The sequence below is a fragment of the Emydura macquarii genome, unplaced genomic scaffold (assembly GCF_026122565.2).
Source record: "Emydura macquarii macquarii isolate MOO-44397 ecotype Brisbane River unplaced genomic scaffold, CSIRO-AGI_Emac_v2 contig_1027, whole genome shotgun sequence".
Classification (NCBI taxonomy): domain Eukaryota; kingdom Metazoa; phylum Chordata; order Testudines; family Chelidae; genus Emydura; species Emydura macquarii.
In genome coordinates, this window is record NW_027131164.1 from 20,803,352 (window position 1) to 20,824,957 (window position 21,606).

The 21,606-nt window shown below is 37.5% G+C and overlaps 1 protein-coding gene across 3 annotated transcripts in view; it reads right to left on the reverse strand.

Annotated features, from left to right (window-relative positions):
- Positions 1 to 6,455: 6,455 nt before the first annotated feature.
- ERICH1 (glutamate rich 1) overlaps positions 6,456 to 21,606 on the reverse strand; it is a 105,492-nt gene continuing 90,341 nt past the window's right edge. For 2 of the 3 annotated variants that reach the window (XM_067544847.1, XM_067544848.1), the window contains 3 exons: positions 17,208 to 17,582; positions 14,290 to 14,484; positions 11,660 to 12,006 (listed from right to left, as the gene is read on the reverse strand). In XM_067544847.1, coding sequence (XP_067400948.1) covers positions 11,870 to 12,006; positions 14,290 to 14,484; positions 17,208 to 17,582 — 707 coding nt within the window. In that variant the 3' untranslated portion in view covers positions 11,660 to 11,869. Of the gene's footprint in view, positions 7,716 to 9,255; positions 9,446 to 11,659; positions 12,007 to 14,289; positions 14,485 to 17,207; positions 17,583 to 21,606 lie in introns of those variants that run through there. The other variant, XM_067544849.1, reaches the window with a different exon arrangement.

The window sequence follows — 21,606 nt, forward strand, 5'->3', positions numbered from 1 at the left end:
ACCCCAAATGTTTCTTAGGCTTGTTTTGTTTGCAGTACTTGACTTTTTTAGACAAAATGCATGGAATCTTACAATGGCTGCAGTGAAAACAAATTAGGAAACTAAAAACAACCTTCTCCCTACTTCTAATACATTGTTTTTTGGAGTGAGGAACTTCTTTTCATGGTTCTTGGGACTAGGTAGCTTACAATACTATATCTGTATACCACAATGTGTAATCCAGAAGATACATTTCAATTTTTTTAATAAATGGCTTTAAAATACTATTACAAATTGTATGTAAGAATAACAAACTATGGATAAGCAATGTCTTCAAGTGATACATCGCCTCTCAGCTGACACTACTTCCTTAACAATCTCATATACATTTGTGTTTGCCTTAAGACAGAAATTCTTCCCTACTATATGAAATTATTCATGACAAATGACAAAAAGTGAAGATGCTCAGATGAAGCAATTTCTGCCATGCCAATATAACAGTCTTTAAAAAGTGGGGCACAAGAGCTTTCCCACTTTCTAAATATCAGTCTCTTCAAGAAAAAGGCAGAAAGATTAGTGCTGTCAACTACCACCATCAATGCGTATGGTCAATTTGGAGCCCCCTGAAGAAGCAATCTGCAAACATTTGGGAACTTCTGAAGTGGTACAAGAGAGTTTTCAGCTTCCCTCTCCTGTGTAAAAAATTGGAGCACCAACGACAGCACCCTGTCACGCAGCTGAAGCAGAGAAAAAGATCATGATTTTAACATGTTCTAATTAGCATAATTAGAGTACTGGCAGTGAATCATAATGTTAAAGTGTACATAAAATACAATTAGTTATACTTTTAAGGGTTTTAAAAAAGTAATAAATAACAATAGTTTTAAGTGTTTACAGCTAGGAATCCAAAACGGTGGCCGCAGGTATTTTAATTGAGAAAATCAGAATGGTTGACCTTAGAATAATTAGACCAATAGTGAGCAGGTAGAGTGGGGTGATATAAAATTCACTCCAAAATCCTAAAGCAAGGGGTCAGTCAGGTAAAAGTGCAGGTTCTCAATCAGGTCCAACTTGATTGACAGGTGAGGGTAGCAGCTGTGATGGTTCATAAAATTAAGCAGAGAAGCTTAAAGGTGATTGGTAGACTGGGTATGCTAATGACTTGGACTGAAAGAGCAGCCAATCAGAAAAGGTCAAAATCTATATATAAGGCAGAGAACTGACAGGCTTTAGTCAGTGCGAGTAGAAGACATTGGTGTGTGTGGAGCGAGTGTAAGGAGTCAGAAGAGGATTAAGAAGTAGAGAGAAGTGACAATCAAGAGTGAGAAAGACCAAAACAGAGCTGAAATCACAAGAAGCCAACTTAAAAGCAGAGTTGAAATCACTCCCACTGCAGCCATTTTTAGACACAGCAGAAGGACCTGCAGAGGGAGAGAAGAATAGACTACATAGAAGTAAGCATGATGACTCCAATACACACACACAAACAGAACAAATGGATGTGTATGCCTGGTTAATAAAGCTGGATGTATGTATATGTATGTCATTTTGTGTATGGATTTTAAGGTTTAAGAACTTGTTTGTTGTCAGCATCCTACATGAGACTGATCACCTCATGTATATTGTAACCATTTAAAGCTGTTTTCCTATTGTATGATGTTGCAATATTGGTTATATTTGCACTAAGGAGATTTGTTATTGTGTTGGATTGTGTTTATGGTACTGCAATTTTGGGTATCTTAATGTGTAGATGTGCTACAAAAATTTATTTTATTTTTAGTTTATACTAGTAAAGGAGAATTTATGTTGCCTTTTAGATGTATTGTATTTAGATGTATTGTATTGTATTGTTAGTGTATTGTTATTAGATGTATTGTATTGTTACAAAGTTTTTGAAGAACTACTGCCTAAGTGTCAATCCTTTGAGTGTACTGTACTGTACTGTATCTGTGTCCTCCCAAGTATGAACAAGGTTGTCTGTTCTAGGGAGTTTCCTGAAGATGAGCGAGAAACCCCTGGGGTGGGCCACCTCCTGTTACCTACCAAAACTGGACAAATTGATAGGCCAGTTAAGGGCATAGGCAGGCCAATTGTGAGGGTGCCTTGGATCAGATTTTGGGATAGCAGAAGTGAGGAGCAGGAGTCGAATATAAGACATTTTACTACAAGTGATGATGATACAAGAAATTCTTAAGCTGTGCTAATTAATGCAAAAGACCAGCACCAACGACAGCATGTACCCATAGAGCTGAAAAGCAGGCAGGGAGAAAGGGGTAAATACGATGAAGATTTTATCTGCTTTAATCAGAAAAACAAAAAGGGTGACAGGATCATAATGATTAGCCATGAAGAGCAATATAGTTAGTTTTATGTTTAAAGCTTCTGACAAATAGTAATTGATAATAGTTTAGAGTAAGTTTTTGTTAGAAATCCAAAATGGTAGTCAATGAGGTCATTGGTCAGAAACAGAAAAAGAAACAAAATGGAGGTATTAAGAAACTGACCAACAGCAGAAAGATAGGATGGGGTGAGATAAAGGTCACCGCTAATACCTGAAGGGAGGAGTTAGTAGGTGAGTAGGAGGAGCAGGAGAAGGTCCAAGTTTGAAGTAAACAAGTGAAGCTAATTAGCATATCAGCTGATTGGGTAAGAATGATATGATTGTAGATGAAGAGCAGGAGCAGGTCTGAGTTTGAGGTAAAAAAAGGTAAAACTGATTAACATAATGGGCAGTTGATTGGTCCAAAATGATCTCCTCCTTGGGTGGGAAGAAGTTGACTGACGTTAGGAAAGCAACCAATCAGAAAGGATCTGTAAAGATCAGAAAAATCACATAGAAGGTAGAGAACTGACAGGCTTGGGTGTGGATGATCCTGATTGCTGGAGAAGCAGGAAGGCAGGCAGGCAGCAGGCAGGGTGACAGCAAAACTACCAACTTTGACAGAGTAGAAGGACTCCAAATGGTACAGAGGGATTATACCAAGTAGAAGTACATATGTTTTTTCCTTAATAGTAAGGAATATATGGGTATGACTGTAAAGAAAGCTGGATGCCTGCACTTGAATGATCTTTAACCCCACCCATTCTATGATTGCCTGGCATAGAATGTTAGTTAGTTTATAATAATACTAGTAGCATTGTTAGGTATATTATCGTAATGTTACTATATACATATGTGTATTGCTTGCTACATTGTAATAAGTTTGATATTACACTGTGTTAGGGATTTGTACATATGTATGCAGAATTTCTTTGTTATATGTTGTTACATTGTATGCTTGTGTAGCAATTAAGTATTCGTTGTAGCATGTGCTAAAGAAATACCATATTGTATTTTGTTGTGAATAATTATAATTTTATGTTATACGTAATGGTACCATATATAGTGTAAAGTGTTTTGTATTGTCTTAGACGACTTATTTCATATGTTTTATGGTATTGATTTTCAATTGAAAAAAACCATTGTATTAGAATTAGTAGTTAATACTAGTTACTGCCACTGAATTTCCTGGTAAGGATAGACTCAGATAGTAAATTCTTCAAGAACAAATGTCAATTTTTGTTCTTGAAGAATTTACTATCTGAGTCTATCCTTACCAGGAAATTCAGCGGCAGTAACTTACGTCGACTTCCTAAATCCTCTTCTGCGTGCCGTCTCCACTACGCTGCGCCAATGGGAAATGCGTACCCATCGATGCAGCACTACACTTTTTTTGGAGGTGGCTTTATTGAATCGACTTCCCGATTGATTGAGCGGGTCTTCACTTCTGGATAAATTGAAGACATACCCTCATTGTCAATCCTTTGAGCGGAGGGTTGTATCTGTGTCCTCTCAAGGGTAAAGTGAGGCAGGCAGGTCTAAGGAGTTTTTTATGATTTAAAATGAAAAATCCTGGTAAACCCTTGTAAATCCCCGAGGGTGGACCACTTCAATTACCTGCTTATAGAAGTAAGGTTGGGAAATGGCATTTGTTAGTATACCCAAGCCAGCACCGGGCATTGGGGATCCCACAGTTTTAGGGTAACAATGACCAGTTGATGACTCTAATGAATTAATTAATTAAATTTATGAGTATTTTAAAAAATAATCAGGGAGGGGAATGAAATATTTCCTATGTCCTAATTCTACCTTAACAAGTGGAGCTTGTTATGACTGAAAAATAGACACAATATCAAACAAACAACTGAATCAGTTAAAATGGATTAAGAGTTAGAATTCAAACTTTCAAAAAAAAGAAGAGACAAGATTGTTGAGGAAATATCTTGTATTAGTCCAATTTCTGTTGGTCCAATAAAAAAGAAAAACAAAGAAACCCAAAAGAGAAGACACTGATTATCCCCAGCAGCTGAATTACATAGATAGGGCCAAACGCTAGTTTCTACTCAGTGTGAATAAGGCTATTTACTGTGCTTGAGTCCCACTGAAGTCATTGAAATTACATATGGAGTAAGATGCTGAGTGAGGGTAGCAGAATCTGGCCCCTCTGAATGCAGCAATGTATAATTCAGATGCATTGTTTTAGAAGAATACTGCACATGATCAAATCCTTTGTATGGTAAAGGAAAAGACCAAGCATTAAAACAGAAATATAGAACAAGAGGTGGTTTAAAGTTTTCAGCTATAGAATTATATCATACTGAACGTGGACTTTCATACATGGCTCCTTTTCTTAGAGTCATACCTTATATGGACAGTACTTTTCCATTCCAATCCTGCCTAACCGCACAAAGGACAAAAATGTCTAATTCAGTGTTTCCCAACTGGTGTGCCATCAGGCCTGAGCAGATGTGCCACGGAATTTTTTGAAAAACTACTTGAAGAGGTCTGAACATTCATGTGTTCATTTGGAGACTACATGGTGGCGTGTTTCAAAATAATTAAAGGTATCAAGGTGTGCCACAGCAAAGAAAAGTTTGGGAACCACTGGTCTAATCCAACTAAAAGTTGATTAGTTAATAAAAAAGTGAACTAATATTACAGTACAGAAAAGATGTCTGTGGAATATCAAATACATTGACCAATGTTCTGCCACTATTAATACAATGTTCTTTCTCTGGAACAATATAATAAAATAGGTCCCTGTACCAGGAGGAATGCATACATTTCTATTATGCATCTCAGTTTCTTCACTCAGTGCTCTTCATCCCCTTACACTGCAAAGGACCCATCTTGCCAGCAACAGAATATTAGTAAATTGACTGGAATCTTGAGCCACGCCCCATCCAGTCCCAACATACCAAGGGACCAGTGTGTGCTGCCAGTAGCACTGAATAATTCTCTTTTCTTTGTGCTGTCAAAGTGCAAGCAGCCAAATTAAAGTTGCCTCCTATGTGTAAGCACTGAGAAAAGGGGCTTTCTGCACCCCACATCCAATGCATATGGTAGCAGCAGCTATTGTCTGGCCTACATAAGCGCTAAGAGCAGTAAAAATAATAATAAATAATCTCATAATAATTATACCACAATATGTTAAACAAACATTATTAAGTTGGAAAATCCAGCACAAAAGTTAGGAAATAACGAAATTGAAGGTTGCTCATGCTGTTACTAGAGAAATTCCCCAGCCTCCATTTTTGTCTGTCTGATCTCTATTCTGAACCAACAGGAGCTACTCTACTATAAGATGGGAGCTGCCAATCTTAAGCATGCTTAGTATTGAGATAGGGTGAAATTGGCAGAAAGCCCTGAATTTCTAAGATGGTGACTTGGCAAAAGACCAAGTGTGTGTGTAGGGGTCGGCAGTTAATAGCTATTGAGCATGTGCAGTATGGGGTGAGAGAGAGGTCAGTTAGTTAACTAGCTGGCTGGTCACAGCCTGCTCATACTGGTTACAACTTCTTCTAAAGGTCAAAACTGCAATCATAGCTCTGAGGTAATGGTTGATATTGAGCATGTGTGAATGAGGTTATTGCTTCTAAGACTAGAAAGGTGTATTAGAAGACAGCCAGAGAGAGCTCAAATCGGGACAGGACGGATGTAGGGGAACTGCTGCAGAGAGAAATAAAGAAGAAGACCGAAGCAGAGCAAAGCTCACTGGCCATAGCGAAGCTGACTGATCAGACCTAAAGAGCAGCAGCAGGCAGCAACTGTAATTTAAAGGGATACCAACGGATTTATAAAGTAAACCTGATATTTTTAATTACAGTATATTAAAAGTATAGTGTAAAATGGTGTATGGGATTAGCGCACATGTGCATGTGTTATTACAAGAATGCATACAATTCTGTTATTAATTGCAACTTACCTATGTAAACTTTAAAGCAAATTTAAGAACTGCTGTCGGTGATTTGTTGCAAACTGGCCATTTATAACAAAGTGCTTCACTTAGAATCATTTAAACTATATGCTATTGTAGTTTGAATGCTCTTTAAAATTGCAATAATAGGTTTGTGTGCTTTGTTTAGGATTTTTAGAATATACTGTATTAGGGATTACTAGCTACATTAATAAAAAGATACTCTGTTTTGGAAAAAAATATTGCACATGTGAATTACTTTATTGGAAGGTTATATCCATGTCCTTAAGTATTTTCCTTAGCAACCCCAGAAACTTACACCTCGGGAAGGACAGATTAATGGGAGTGATAGTCAGGTGTTTCTAGCAGCACCCAAAATCCATTTTTCAGGGTAACAGTGCAACTTTAATTTGGCCCCTTTGTGCATATTCTTCATTATATGGTCTTTAATTACATGAACACAAAGTATTTTGTACATGGGACACCTGCCTCATTCAGTGCATAGGATGGACAGTGCTCACATAATGATCTGCTAATCAATATTTTGTTTTCTCTTCGTTGTTCAATGTGTGGCCTCATGACTTATTTACTGCACTCTATTCCAGCTCCGCTCTGAAAAAATAATTAATTTCCTCATGGGCTTTTCTATGGTGCTCCTCACGAAAGCATCCAACTACATCACAAACATTAACGAAAGTTCACAATAGTTTTGTGATGTGAAGGTGTGGGGAACTGAGGCACAGAGAGATTAAGGTCAGAAGTGTCAACTGATTTTGTGTGCCCAATCTGAGATACCCAGTGTCTGACTTTGGAGGGTGCTTAGAATTTTATAGCACTTTATACATTCAAAACATAGCTCCCACTGATTTCAGTTATCATCACCATCATCATGTGTACTGTAGTAGCACCTAGGAGCATCAGTCATGGACCTGGACCCCACTGTACAAACACAGAAAAGAAAGTCCCTGCCCAAAAGAGCTTACAATCTAAGTATTCAAGAAGAGACAATCAGTTGAGCCGACGACCAGGGAGTACAAGGAAAGAATGAGATAATATTGGCCAGCATAATAATCTGTCACGTTTGTAGGCCTCTCAGGAAAGAGGAGTTTTATGGAGGGATTTGAAGGACGACAATGAAGTGGCTTTGCAGATGTTTGCAGCTGTGAGTACTCAACACTTCTGCAAATCAGAGCCCAGGATCTCAACTCAGTTAACCAGAAAATGAAGAACACAATTAGTGACCACCTGTGAAAAAAATTTGATTTATATGACTTGTCGAGCATAAGAACTCTGTGGCAGAGGCAGGAATAAAATCCAGTTCTTCAGGGCAGCATTCAGCAACCTTAACCAGGAGACCATCCTTTCTCTTCTAACAATCCCCTGCTTTCTTAACTGCACACCTTCCAACTGCTGCTACAAATGAAGAAGGTGTCCCATGGACAAAACAATCTCGATTGATCCCCAGAGTGGTCCATTCTGTGCACTGAGTGAGGTGCGATTCTGTGGAAAAAACAGAATGTGATCATGTAATTAAAGACTATTATAATGCCTATGCACAAAGGGGCTGAATTAAAGTTGCACAGTAAGTCCTAGTCTAACCTCTTCACATTCCCTATCCTGGGTCCCAGTCTGCTTCTTCACTCCCAGCCTCAGTCTCTTTGTTCAGGCAGTCCCAGTTCTCCTCCTGCACCAAGACTCCTTGTCAGATCTGTCTTCCCTGACCCCTAACTCCTTCTTTCCATTCCACTGATACCCAGTCTCAGGCTCTGCTCACCAGATCTGTTCCTCTTCCCTCCCCGCACTGGGTCCCTGTCTGCCCCCCATTTTCCTCCTCAGACGCTAGACCTAGCTTCCTTAAGCCAACCAGTTCCAGTCTCTGCCCACCAGGTTCCTTGCTTCAGTCTGTTCTCCCAGCCCCCTCCTGCAATGCCCTAGGTCTGTCTCTTCTCCCCTCTGCATTTGAATCAGACATCTTCCTCCTCCATGCTGCCTGGATGCCAATACAGGGGTTAAGGGCACACAAGAGACAGATTCCCTGCTCTCACTTCTGGTGCCCAGCTCCACCCTCACCCGCTGTAGTTATTACAGGGAAAGCTGTGTAGAGCTGGGCTGGAGGAAGCAATGTCATTTGCTCTGTGTGGATGGAGCATGCACAATCCAGTTACACACAGGAGCTGTGAGGAGATGGAATCTTCTGAGATTTTAGCTATTAAACTCTAGCAAATATCTACTGAGCATGTGCGAACTGCGATATTTCAAAGATTTATAACTTGGCCAAATCTGGACAGATTTTTTACAACAATCACAAGAGACAAATCCCTGACACAAAGACTGTCATCCCCACTCCCTGCACTCCTAACCAAATTTCAAGTCCCTGCTACAGGGCACAGAGGAACTAGAGATTTCTAAAGAAAAAGTTAACAGAATTTTTTAAAAATAAATGTATAAATATATATATGTAATTTAAAATTATTTACTTTTTCAATAAAACACCATGGCTGAAATGAGATGGTCTCAAAATTTTAAAAACAACTTTATTTTCTTTTTCAGAAGTAGCTGAACTGTTGTGTCTCAACTTTTCCAAAAAAGTACAGCCTGCGGCAGGCACCCAACATGGAAAATTTCAGACCAAATGATTCAAATTTGGCAAAATTAAAGGCAACTCAAAAAAAGGTCTTATATGGGAAGTGTTGGGCAACCTTACTAATAATAGGTGGTGCTACCGACTGTACCAAGAATACATTCTGACACTCTGTAAACAATAGAGGTTAAGAACCATACTTTCTAGAAATAAATTACCAATAGAAATTTAACTTTAATGTAATTCTTGAATCAAAAGGGTTTGAGCACCTACAAACCATACCATATGTCCCTAATCCCACTGCTGATTCAGGGCCTAAAACAGGGTTTATGTTAAATGATTTGGTTGATACATGTACCTATGTAGATTATTTCCAACCAACCAAATACAAAATCAAAGTACATTTACTGCTCATTATCTTTTGGAGGAAGTCAATGATATGAAAAATATTTCATTTACCTTGATGAATATACTGCATGTACACTGCTATTTCTGAACATTTGCTATTCATCTTAGTGTTTGTATATTAAATTTAAACTCCGCAAGATGGACACACACACATACACACGCATGCTTTATTTCCTGTTCTTCACAGGAAGGATATCTGTAATCCAGTAGTGAAACAGAGAAGAAATTATCTTGGCATGATCTGAAAAGAAAAAAACAAAATCTTTCTGAAATATTGTTATGGTATTTTTCAGCAAATATCTGAAGGTTAAAAAAAAAAAACCTTAAAAGCATCTGTTTCCATCTGACATTAGCATTTAAGAAAAACAAAATAATCTGTGAAGCTTGAGACACCAATATAAATTTGAAAAGGAGAGATCAAATTCATTCCTGGAATAAACAGGTGCAACTCCTCAAAGGAGGCTAGCTGCTTGTACCAGGGCTGATTCTGGCCTTATACTGTTTAGTGCAATCACTGAATTATTTCTTTATCATGAATCAATAACACTGAAAAATGGATTAAAATGACAACCACCAGTATAGAATTGATGCTGAAACAGCCTGTGTTCTGCATCATTTCCTTAGGTATTCTCTGATTGGAGGGTGATTTCACTTTTCATTTATTTATTATTATTTTTAGTACAACAGCATGCGGAGTCCCAACTGAGACTCAGTCCCCATTGTGCTAAGAAATGTGCAGACAGCTCTATTAAAGCACCGTCAGGCCAGAGTTTCAGCCTTAACACAGATTCCTGTCTATTTAACTCTATTTTAAACGAGAGATATATCTACAGTACTTATTCCTATGCTATCACATTTAAGACTGCTCTATAAAGTCATTTTAATGCAGCTTTTCTATTTTATTTACTTTGTATGAATAATCTGCAAAAATATTATTTTGAATAATTTGAAGGCATATGTGTACCTAGGTGCAGCGTAACTATTACCTTTCCTGGCCTGCAAAACACAAACAAAATATTTTTAGAGAACATCTCTTCAAGAAAGCCAGTAAAAAGTAGCTTTCAGTTCTTTAGTGAGTGATAATTTCCTAGGCAACAAGAGAGGAGTCTATTTTAGACCTGATAGACAACAGCAAAGAGAAAATGTTAACAGACAAGGGAGAGCGGGGCTAATGAATAGAAACTGAACGATGTCATACATCGGAGAATAATGACATTATTTTTCTATTGGATACGCTCTTAACACAATGTCAGATGAGGACTAAGTATCGCATCATTCATTCTAAAATTTGCAATTCCCAACCGGTATATAAAAGCTTTATCTTCTAATCATAGACCATTTTTTGCCCTATGCACAATAAGCACAATGGAGCAGTATAACCTTTCCTCCAAAGTAGACTCACAAGCAGCATTCTGTGTTTCCCACACTTTCAGGAAGAAATGAGTGAAGCTCCTACTATGAGAGACTCCTTTATATTTGACCTCTTTCCCTACTGTCTTTCAGGTCTATGGAAGACTTTGGGAGAAGAGGGCTAGAAAATGGTACATCTTTTTGATGAAAAATTTCAAAGATGAAAAATGTGAGGTTTTATTTTTAAACATTTTCACAATCTTTTTTTTAATTCTGAAGATGAACAAAGACATTTTTAGAAAATTGCCATTTTCATCTCTTTTTTTAAACGAAAATTTATGATCACCTCCAACTTTGGGGAGACTACTGAGGTGGAAACCATCCAACTCCATCAGTCTGCCCACCTAATCCCTTTTCTCTGGTTGTGGAGAGAGCTAGGGGGTTAGCTCTATATTGGTTAGAGTGCACCACATAATTATGGCCACCATGAATTTCCCCTTCTCTTTTCAGGTACATTTCCTCACTTGGTATGAAGACCTAAGGGCCAGAGAGAGAGAATGGCAGCTTGAAATGCGTATCTATTATTTCACTCTCCTGAGAAGTTTCTGCTGGGTTTCTCCCTGCAACACTGATCTGTTTCCTACCTCTCCCCTTTGCCAAAGAGTAGGAAACATGAAATAAAATGTAAATTTCCTTTTCCTTCTTCCTCCCTTCCATTCCTTCTGTCAGCTGAACAATACTTCCAAATCACAATAATGTGATGGGAGGTGTGAAGAGAATTCCAGATGATTGCTTTATTGAATTATCTTTTCTATAATGCGATAAAGCAATGATAAGATCATTATAAAGTTTATAGATAAGGAAGACACGAATTATTATGTATAAGAAGAGGGGCTGCATAAAGACTTTTATCCATTCTTTGTCACTACTCCCCACTGAAACATCCTTCAATAAAGAAAAAAATACACAGACAAATTATTAGCCATTGGCCCAGGTGTCTTATGTTAAATCATCACCACAGGGAAAAGGGCTTCTTTTGTCAACATATTGCTTCTTGAAGCGCGGGGGGGGGGGAGGGGGAACTGGTTTGTTTTGCAAAAATAAGGCTCCCTGCTAATATTAATAAACATTGTTTTATTTTCATCAAGTTAATGTAGAACGATCTTTTATTCTAGAGCATCATGACCCAGCAATAAAAACAAACCAAACAAAGCATAAACAAAGGCAAGAGAATCATATGAACAAGTCCTGATGGAATTTAGATATCATGTTTGGGAAAAATGGGAGTTACTAAGAAGTACTGTATGTTTTATCTTCATGAATAGCCCTGAATTGTGTTTCTGTAATGAGCAGCTGGAGTTTGCTGAGGCAGCAAGCTTCTGTTATAGCTACAAGGAAGGCTGTCTGCTTTTATCAGCAGTCTAATGTAGATTAGATCTGGAGTTTTTTGACCTGTGAAAGAAAAAGGTTATTCATTAAAAGGTATAGAAATAAATACACAATTAAAAGCCTAATGTTAGAAGTAATTTCTTACCATTACATTGTAGTTGTTGGAGATTTCAAAAAATAAAGCTGAAAAGTGATTACTTTTGCTCAGGTAAGATAGTATAAAGCAGGCCTTTAAATAATACTTAAAATGCAGAAGGCTGGATTCTTCTCTTACTTACGTTGGTGAACGTGAGGAATAGAAATTTGATTGAGCTGACCAGTGGAAAATAGGTGTGGAATGACAGTAGAAATGAGTTAGGAGTCACTAAAGGCATGAGGAGAAAATCAACTGGAAGAGTAAATAAGGCTGTACCAAGAGGGATGTTTTCAGTTTTCTAAAAAGGGGAAAAATACGTATTTCAAAGGGCACCTCTGTTGTGAATGCTTATTTTACATTTTTTTGAATGGATTTTCCAAATTAATTGGTTTTATTTTGCCTATTCTGTTCAACAATTCTGTTTTACAAAAAAAGAGAAAAAGGGAACAGCACATTTAGAGCTTGATCCAAAAGTCCACTGAAGCCGGTAGAAAGATTCCTATTACCTTCAATCGGCTTTGGGTCACAGTGACTATAATGACTTCGCCTATAACTCAACTCTCACTTCTCATTGACTTAATGGAAGTTGAATTAGGCCCTTTATTAAATGCCCAATTCTGTTACCCCTGTTAATGCTGAGTTGTATTTTGCTCTGTGAGTATTCACAGTGAAACAAGTGGGACAGCACAACATGCTTAAGTGTGGAAGAATCTGGCCCTAACATTCCAGCTGTAACTTTAGGCTGTTCACCTGCGATAACAGTGAAGGATGATTCCTCCCATTTACTGTACACATGCATTTTATTCCATATGCCGATGCACGGCCAAGCTACCAGGTTTTCAAGTATTGAAAAATTCCAAATATACTTTTTGAAAGAGTAGCTTTTGAAAGAATAGCTGAGTTCTGATTAATACCTCCAGACTGTAAACCCTTCAGGGCAGAGATTATTTTTCCTGGCTCAGCACAATGAAGCTCCAATCCTGACTTGGGCCTTATTGTGTTACCATAATATAAAATTACAGTAGATTCTAATACCCAATTAGCTATGAGAGTTACTGTCAGGTGTCCAATGACTACTATCTTTGCTTACTCTGTTACTGTACTATAGGACAAAATGCACCCCTGAATTCATACCCTACATTCTATTGTACTAATCTTTGTCAAAGTATGCCTTGTAAGGTTCCATCTGAAAACTCATAATTTGCTGGTTACTACTGTCCTGGTAAAATGTGTGTGGTAACATTGTATGTGCAGCTATAAGATACACCTGTATGATGTTATGAACACATGTTCCATATCCCATAGCCCTACCCAGGCAGACGTCATGTCTGTCCTAAACAAAGGAATGTATGCTTGCCTTATTTTGCATTTAAGCTGTGAACAAGTAATCAAACAGGGAGGGAAAACAAAGGAAATTCAAAGAGGAATAAAAAAAAATCCACCAGGGAATCTCTTTCTACATATACCCTTTGTCTCCTGCATCTCAGCTGGAAATGTTTTTCAAGAGGGGGACTGAAACTGTAAAAAGGAGGGACAAACACCACAAGGGACCTTTCTTTCTCTCCCTATCCATCGCATTCACTGCACCTGAAGAGACAAAGGAAGCAGCTCTTGGACTCTGGGGGAGGGGTCCTAACCTAAAGAGTTTGACCAGCAAGACTGCTGAAAGCATGTGGTGGAAAAACTTTGCTTTGAATCTAATATAGTTTGTTAAATTAGGCACAAGTAAGCTTTTTATCTCTATTTTTCTTGTAACCACTTCTGACTTTTATGCCTCATTACTTGTTCTAACTTAAAGTTATTTACTTACTCTCTCTCTCTTTGTAGTTAATAAACTTGTTTTATTGTTTTATGTAATCTAGTATGTTCAAGTTGAAGTGTCTGGATAACTTCATTTGGGGATAACAAGTTTTGTGCATATTATTCCCTTAAATGAATAACAGACAATATATTTGTACTGTCCAGTAGCACCTTGCAGCATTGGCAATTGTTGTGGTTTCATAGCAGTCATAACCCCTCCCAGTAAAAAAGGCAAATTAATGTCTTCTCTGTGAAGAACGATGCTTTCATAATCTTGTAATAATCTTATTTTCACCATTATATAGTTATTTAGTGACTGTTTTTTCCCCTGTATGAGAATCATGACAACTTTGAATATTTAATCCATGTTTAGAAGAACATCAGCAGTATGATGAATAAACTGTACATACCAGGAAGCATCATGGAATGTTCTTGGAATTGTTCCAAAGCACCCTGCAATCTCTCAATATCCTGCAAAAGTACAAGGGATTTCATCTGATGCAGAAGTGCCACATCTGAAGAAGCCATGCTGTGAGATTCAAGATGTTGTAAAATCTCTTGGATGGTTGCTGACTTCACAACTGAATCTGTGCATTTTGATTTATCTGAACAAAGAAAGTCAAATAAATTTAGGAACTGTTTATTGACAATTTGTTAATTACCCTTTTAAAATACATTTCCTTCCTTTTTATTTATACTTTCTTAAAACCAATATAATGCTGTACTGAGAGGCAGCCTATTTCTTCTTAGATATTAAAATAACATGATAGACAGGAAGATATTGGATAGGAAAAGTAAAAAAGAGGTCAATAGGACTAACAATGAATTAGGAGGAATCTAAACTCGCCACTTAGCTTTTCTAATAATTGTGATTTATGATAAAGTAGGAAAGACTAATGAAAAAACTATACTATAGCTAAAGCAATGTGTGAGTACAGTACATAACATATATATATATATATATATATATATTTATAAATATACATATATATAGAGAGAGTCTGCTGTAAAGCATTTTGAGAGACAACTGATTATCTTATTACTGCATATTTATATCTATGCTTCAAAAATATATATTATAGCATGCAATAAAACTGGAAAGGAAACTGATTTCTCATACGGAGTGTTGCTTCTCCTTACTTCTCCAATTCCAGTACCTTCAAATTATTTGTCCCCATCGCCCCCTATAGACAGGCTGCCTTTAAAGTTTCAATTGTTTTTATTAGAAAATCTAAGTGATGAGTTTAGATTCCTCCTAATTAATCTTTCTGACAGAAATACAAAGGTATAATGCAATGTAGTCATTGGTAAATGATGCTGAAAGCAGTGACTTCCAATTTTATCTAAAAAATGGGGAGGGTGCAGGGATGTTAAGGCACCAAACGAGAAAGCTTGTAATAAAGGCAAACAGCATAATTTCAGATCTATATATAAACCCTGGTTTGGCTAACAGGTAAGTTAGTCATACACTGATGTACAGATGTGACATCTAATCCATAAAATAGATTTGCTTTTGCCTGACAATTTCTCTTTTGTGAATAACCAGATACATGATGGGTTTACCGTCTGTTCTGCAGCTTTGGAGCTAGGGCCAATCTGTCAATCACTGATAGAATTTAGCTTTGCCTATTTTGGAAACTGACAGTCTGAATACCTTTTGTTAGAACTGTAGTCAGCACAGCTATGGGAAAGTGAATAGTATTCCATTCTGGCTCAACAGAATTGTTAACTAAGGGTCAAATTCTATTCTCAGGGTACATTTGAGCTGGGAGGTGAGTGTTACAGCTTGTGTAGATGTATCCACACTAGCTCAGCTTGAGCTTGCATGCTAAAAATAGCAGAGTAGCTGGGGTAGCATAGGCAGCAGCTTGGGCCAGCTGCCCAAATATCCGTGGGGTCTGGGTGGGTACATGGGTCTACGTGAGCTGGGAATCACATAACCCAGCTCAAATTTAGACATACGCCTAATTACAACAGTGTAAATCCAGAATAACTCCATTAAAACCAGTTGAATTACTCTGGATTTACATTGACGTAAACAAGAGCAGAATTTAGCCATAAATTCTAATTGCAAAATATTTATTACTGATGGCAATACATAAGCTTGAAAAAAATGTGTTTGGCTTTCATATCAGAGGCTTAATTTACAGACCTGAATTTGAGTTAACATCTTTTTACATGTAAACAGAGCAAATTTTATTTAAAAATCTGGCATGAATCCCCAGAATGCCATTTTTACAGTCATTTTAAAAGATATTCTATACCTTAAAGCTGAATTTTATGAGATTGGGGGCTGACAGCTTTGGCTTATGATGGACATCTTATATGTAGGCAAACTATTTAAAATTCTCTACATAGTTCCACCAGAACTGTCAGAGCTGTGAGTTGTGAAAAGGTGATATGTCCCAGATTTAAAAGTAAGTTCTGGGTTTCAACAATGTAAATAACAGTATTTTGCATTGATAAAGCTCATTCTATTCTTCATTATACTAAATTGCTTTAGAATATGCACAGGGAATCACTTCACCCATCACTAAAGCATAGTCACTTCTGAAGTGGATTCATTACAGAAACTCCTTAGAACAATACTTTAGAAGGACAAGGAAAGAATATTGTTTCTTTCCATAGGGATCTACCTGATCCCAGTCACCTGAATTAGAATGTAATGGGACATCAGATCTAACTCCTGGATAGTCTTTTGAGAAGTGCTATGGCATTTTTAATGGCCACAGGTTACTAAAACCTGAGCTACACATCTCATCCACAAGATCCTTAGGCCCTCCAGTAAAGTTCCTATTGTACTGTCCCATTTCCTCTGGGTGACAGGTGAGTTGGAAAGTCACTGTAGCTCTCCCAGTACATCACAAGTGAATCAGACACTGGAGAAGGGTGAGGCTTGCAGAAAAGTAGTTTGCAAGATAAAGAGGAAAAAACTTAGTTTAGAACAGCAGTTACTTATCTAATTTGAATGTTTCTGACATCAGGCAATTCATCTGGATGTTCATTCACAGAAGAAAAAAACAGTTTGGATGATTTAGCATTTTTTATCTAAGGTTGACAAAGTGTGTTATAAAAGTGATAAAGCAATATTATACACATTTTAAAGATGGGGAAACAGAGCCTCATCTTTTACACCTGGGCACCTACTTGCATACTTAGAGTCCTAAAAAGGGAACTGAGTTTTAGAAATGCTAAGGACTTACAGCCGTTATTGTCCTCAATGGAGTTATACCAGCAATGGATATAGCCTATTTTGTATAGAATATGCATATTTTTTCCTTAATTTCAAGCTGTTAATGTTACTGAAAAAAAAAAGATTGGTACATACTGTCAGCAAAATAGATTTCTTGCGTTGCCTGCAAGAAGTCCAGAATGCCATCTGCTTTTTCATATATGTCTTCAAAGTCTGCTCCTTCTTCACTGCCTTTCTCAGGCTGATATGTAAAATCCACAACAGTGGTTTTTGTTAGCAAGCCAGCTGCTCTCATCTTTTCTTTTTGTCTTTTCTTTTTCATTTTCCTCTTTTTGTTTTTATTTATCTTTGTGATGTCTGTCTGCTGCAGCTGCAAATTATTTTGAAACAGAAACTCATGCTTCCCAGATGCTGTTTGTTCTCCATGTAAATTATCAGGATTTTCAATAGTGTTCTTTCGTTTCTTCCTTCGAACGTGCTTTTTCTTTGGTTGTCTTTGAGAATCCTCCTCTATAGGTTTAAAAGAGGCATGTTAACCACTTTTTCCCAATTCTGGCATGTCTAGATGCCTCTAATCTTACTCTTTTTCATCAGTGTGGCTTTCAGTATTACTTATCAATAACTCTTGTTGAGTCCATTTTGGTTCAGAAAAAGATATTACCTCAACCACCTTGTTTTTCTAATATCCTGGGACTAGCACAGCTACAACAACATTGCAAACTCTTCTTGAATGTGTCCAACAGGAAGGCTAGTGTCTTTCCCTTTCCATTGCTGATGGAGACTTTACTTCTCCTCATCCCATTGGTATGGAAGACGTCAAGACTCAGAGCCATATTATGTATGGGGAAGAGGACAAAAAAGTGTCCTTCCCTCACCATGCAGAGGGACACAACACAATGAGAGTGGAGCTTCTGCTAGGCTACCATTGGTGGTTGATAGAGCCAAGACCCCACTCCTCTTAACACCAGCTAGTGGAGCTGACCAAGCACAGAAAAGGACTGCATGCAACATCCTACAAACGACTGATGGATCTCTTGCATGCCTCCACCTTAAAGGCACAATTTAGCTCTCAGTCTTTGGTTCTTTCCTTTCCTCTTCTTCATTTACGTTTTAGGACAACTCACTGATAGCTCTGGCTTTGGATACCACCTTTACGGAAAGACATCTAAGGTAACAATGTTCTTGCATCACAATCAGTGATCTCTCTATCTGCCTGTCTTGACTGTCATTCCTTGGCTATACTATAACTTCCCTACTGCTTCATTTTTTAAAAGGCTGAAACGCTAAGGGGATGAAGTCCTTCTTTCTGCTTTGATGCTCCTTTATTCAGATCCTATCTTTGCATCCAAAGCCAGAACTCGAATGCTGAACTTACCTCCTCTCCCACACATTACCTCAGAATGCAAGTCTTGCTTGTCACTTCCCACAGAAGATTGCCAAAATCCATCTTAACTTTGACTGTGCTGCTGCTGAAATCCTTATTTATGCCTAAAATAATTTCCTGTCTAATTAGTTGCAATTCTCTTTTATGATCTAATGACATCCTTACTTTGAAACTTCAGGGGGCCCTGAACACTGCTGCCATTCTATTGTCTAGCTTCAGAAAACAATACCATTTAACCCTTGTTATCCTTTACCTTCACATTCTGAAGTTAACTGAAAACACGGGGCCTGATTCTCTGTAAGCTAGTTTTATACCAGTGTTACTATGATGAAGTCAAAGGTAATGTGTAATGGAGTAGAGAATCAGGTCCATACTCTTGGCTGATCTGCAGACTCTCTCGGCTTGTCTCTGACATCCACAGCTTGTCTAGCCCTCCAATCTTTGCCTCTATTTTCTCAGTAGTTGGGGACTTCTTTCATTTGTGCTTCCTCTTTCTGTTTTGACCTCTTAGCTCTAAGCCACTTCCTCTCTTTTAATATCACTACAAGACCCTCAGTTCCTCTTTTAGCTGATGGATGACTCACTGCAAAGCAATTTTAGATACCTTCTATGAAGGAGGCTGTATAAAAATAAATTTTCTGTATTGTAATTGTTAAGACACACCAAAAGCTAAGCTGCACTTTGTACCCGCTCTCTGGAGCATTTCACATGAATGACATTCGAGCTAAACATCTTTATGGAGGATTTGGACATATGGGATGTAGGAAAAATACCGTCTGTGTAACCCTGGAGAAGTAAAATATGAGAGCTAAAGGCAGGCATGAATGGGGGAAGAAAATGTAAACAAAGCACCAATGTTGCATTTTAAGATCTACTTTGGGCTTGACTGGATTAACTTTGTCATAATAGGTAAATCCTATGGTAAAATTTGATAACTTCTCTGAAATTACTTAACATTCTGTTTACATAAGCACATCAATTTCCGATCATGAAAACAGCTGTAACCTGTTTCAGCTGCCAAATGCTTTAAGATACTTTTAAGGCAGCTGGAGACCAGTAAGGCTCAGGGCAGCAATTGCATACTGTTTAGCCAGGCACCCCCAAAAGGCTTGAAATTGCCAAGAAAAACATCTCAAAAGGGAGGAAAGGGCTTAAGATAACAGAAATTTGGAGTCAAGTTCAAAGGTTTTACTATCCTTTGTAGCTCAGGACAGCAGAAGGTCTGGAGACAGCAGGGTGAGAAGGCAGAATTAGCTGATTCTTCTCTCACATATACTGGCTTCCCAATGGTGTATTTCCATTGATTTACATCAGTGTAAATTAGAGCAGAATCAGACCCAGCATTTTTATAAGATTTACTCAGTTCTCTTGATCTTTCCTAAAGTTGAACTTCCTGTCCTCTAGTCATTTCTTGTTCTTTTCTGAACATCTTCCAGTGTTTCTACATTCTTCTGGTATTATAGTCCAAAAAAAGAGTGACCTTGCCACTTTGCTTGTCGGCACCATGGCACTCCCTGCTGGCCAATCAGCAAGCTCAACATGTACCACCAATGTGATGCTCAATAGAAATAATTCAGTGTTGCTAAATGCAAAGTAACGCAAACAGGAGGAGGGAATAATTTGAACAACTGAATACTAGGTTCCTAATGAAGTGTATCAGCTCAGGAAAAAGACTTGGTCATCAATGTGGACAGCTCAATGAAGAACTTCATTTCATTGCATCCCAATGATCAAAAAGTTAAACAAAATGTTAGGATAGATAACAAATGGGATAGAGAATAATAGAAAAAATATTTAAAGCCACTGTGTAAATCAATAGCATTCTTTTATATGCAATACTGTGTTCAGTTCTGGTCACTCCATCTCCATAAGAGTATAGCAGAACAGAGGAGAGTTTGGAAAGGGCAACGAGAATGATTAGGAGAATGGAAAAACTATCATAAAAAGAGAGACTGAAAAGAGTGGGACTATTTACATTAGAGCAGAGATGAATAAGAGAGGCTATGATAAAAATATATAAAATAAATGAATGGTAGAAAGAAGGTAGAGCATGTTTCATAAAATAAGAACAAGGCAACATTCAATGAACTCGAAAGATGGCAAATTCAAAACTGAGAAAAGTAAATACTTTTTTTCATAAAGTGCACAGTTGGCCTGTGAACTCACTGACACAAGATAACATTGAGGCTATGATCTTGGAAGGATTTAAAAAACATTAGATATTTATATGGACAGCGAGAATAACAGAAATAAATAATTATATTATATAATAGCTATACAGACATATTAAAAAATAAATAAGAGTTTTGGTAGGGATATCAGCCCTCAGGTTAAGGGTATAAGCCAATCTCTAACTATTGGGGGTTAGGAAGAAACTTTGACTGGGGGAAAGGCTAGCCCACAACTTCCACCACAAGTTTTCTTTCACCTTCACTGAAGCATCTGGTACTGGGCACTGTTACTGTGCATAGAGTATTGGTCTGTTCCAGTATAGGAATGCCTATGTCTTTATGCTCCTTGCTTGCCCATCAGGATATGCCATATCACATGCATTGATCCCATACTTGACACGTTTAGAGTAAAATTTTGTCACTTTTACTAACTGACTGATTTCAAAGGGGCTCTCTGAGAAGTAAGGTACTACTTAAGGTAAGTCCAAGATATTAGAATCTTACCTCGCCTAATTAGCAAAAAACTCATCATTGCAATACTTATTCAAATTTGTGAGGTTCTACTATAAATTAATTTTGATTGATCCATTGCACCATATGTCAGTATAGAGGGCTTCTCAGATTCTTGGAAAAATTCAAGCAACATAAATTTTGCTCTAGTAATAATTTCTTGCTACTGATTCAGTAGGTCTGTTATTTCTGAGATATTAGTATGTTCTGAGAATTTATACTGTATAATCCAATTCTACGAAGAACATATTAGATATGTAGTTAAATAGAATACAACCATATAGACATCATAAACACTGCTTCTGACTGAAATAAAGAGTTCATATAATTAATATTCATTAGGATGAGTGGATTTGTTCACACAATAATCATATATTTGCAAGCCCTGTTTAGGCCTTCAAGGAAAACTACAAATGATGATAATAATAGTAATGCTTTGCTCTTACATACTGACTTTATTTATTAATTA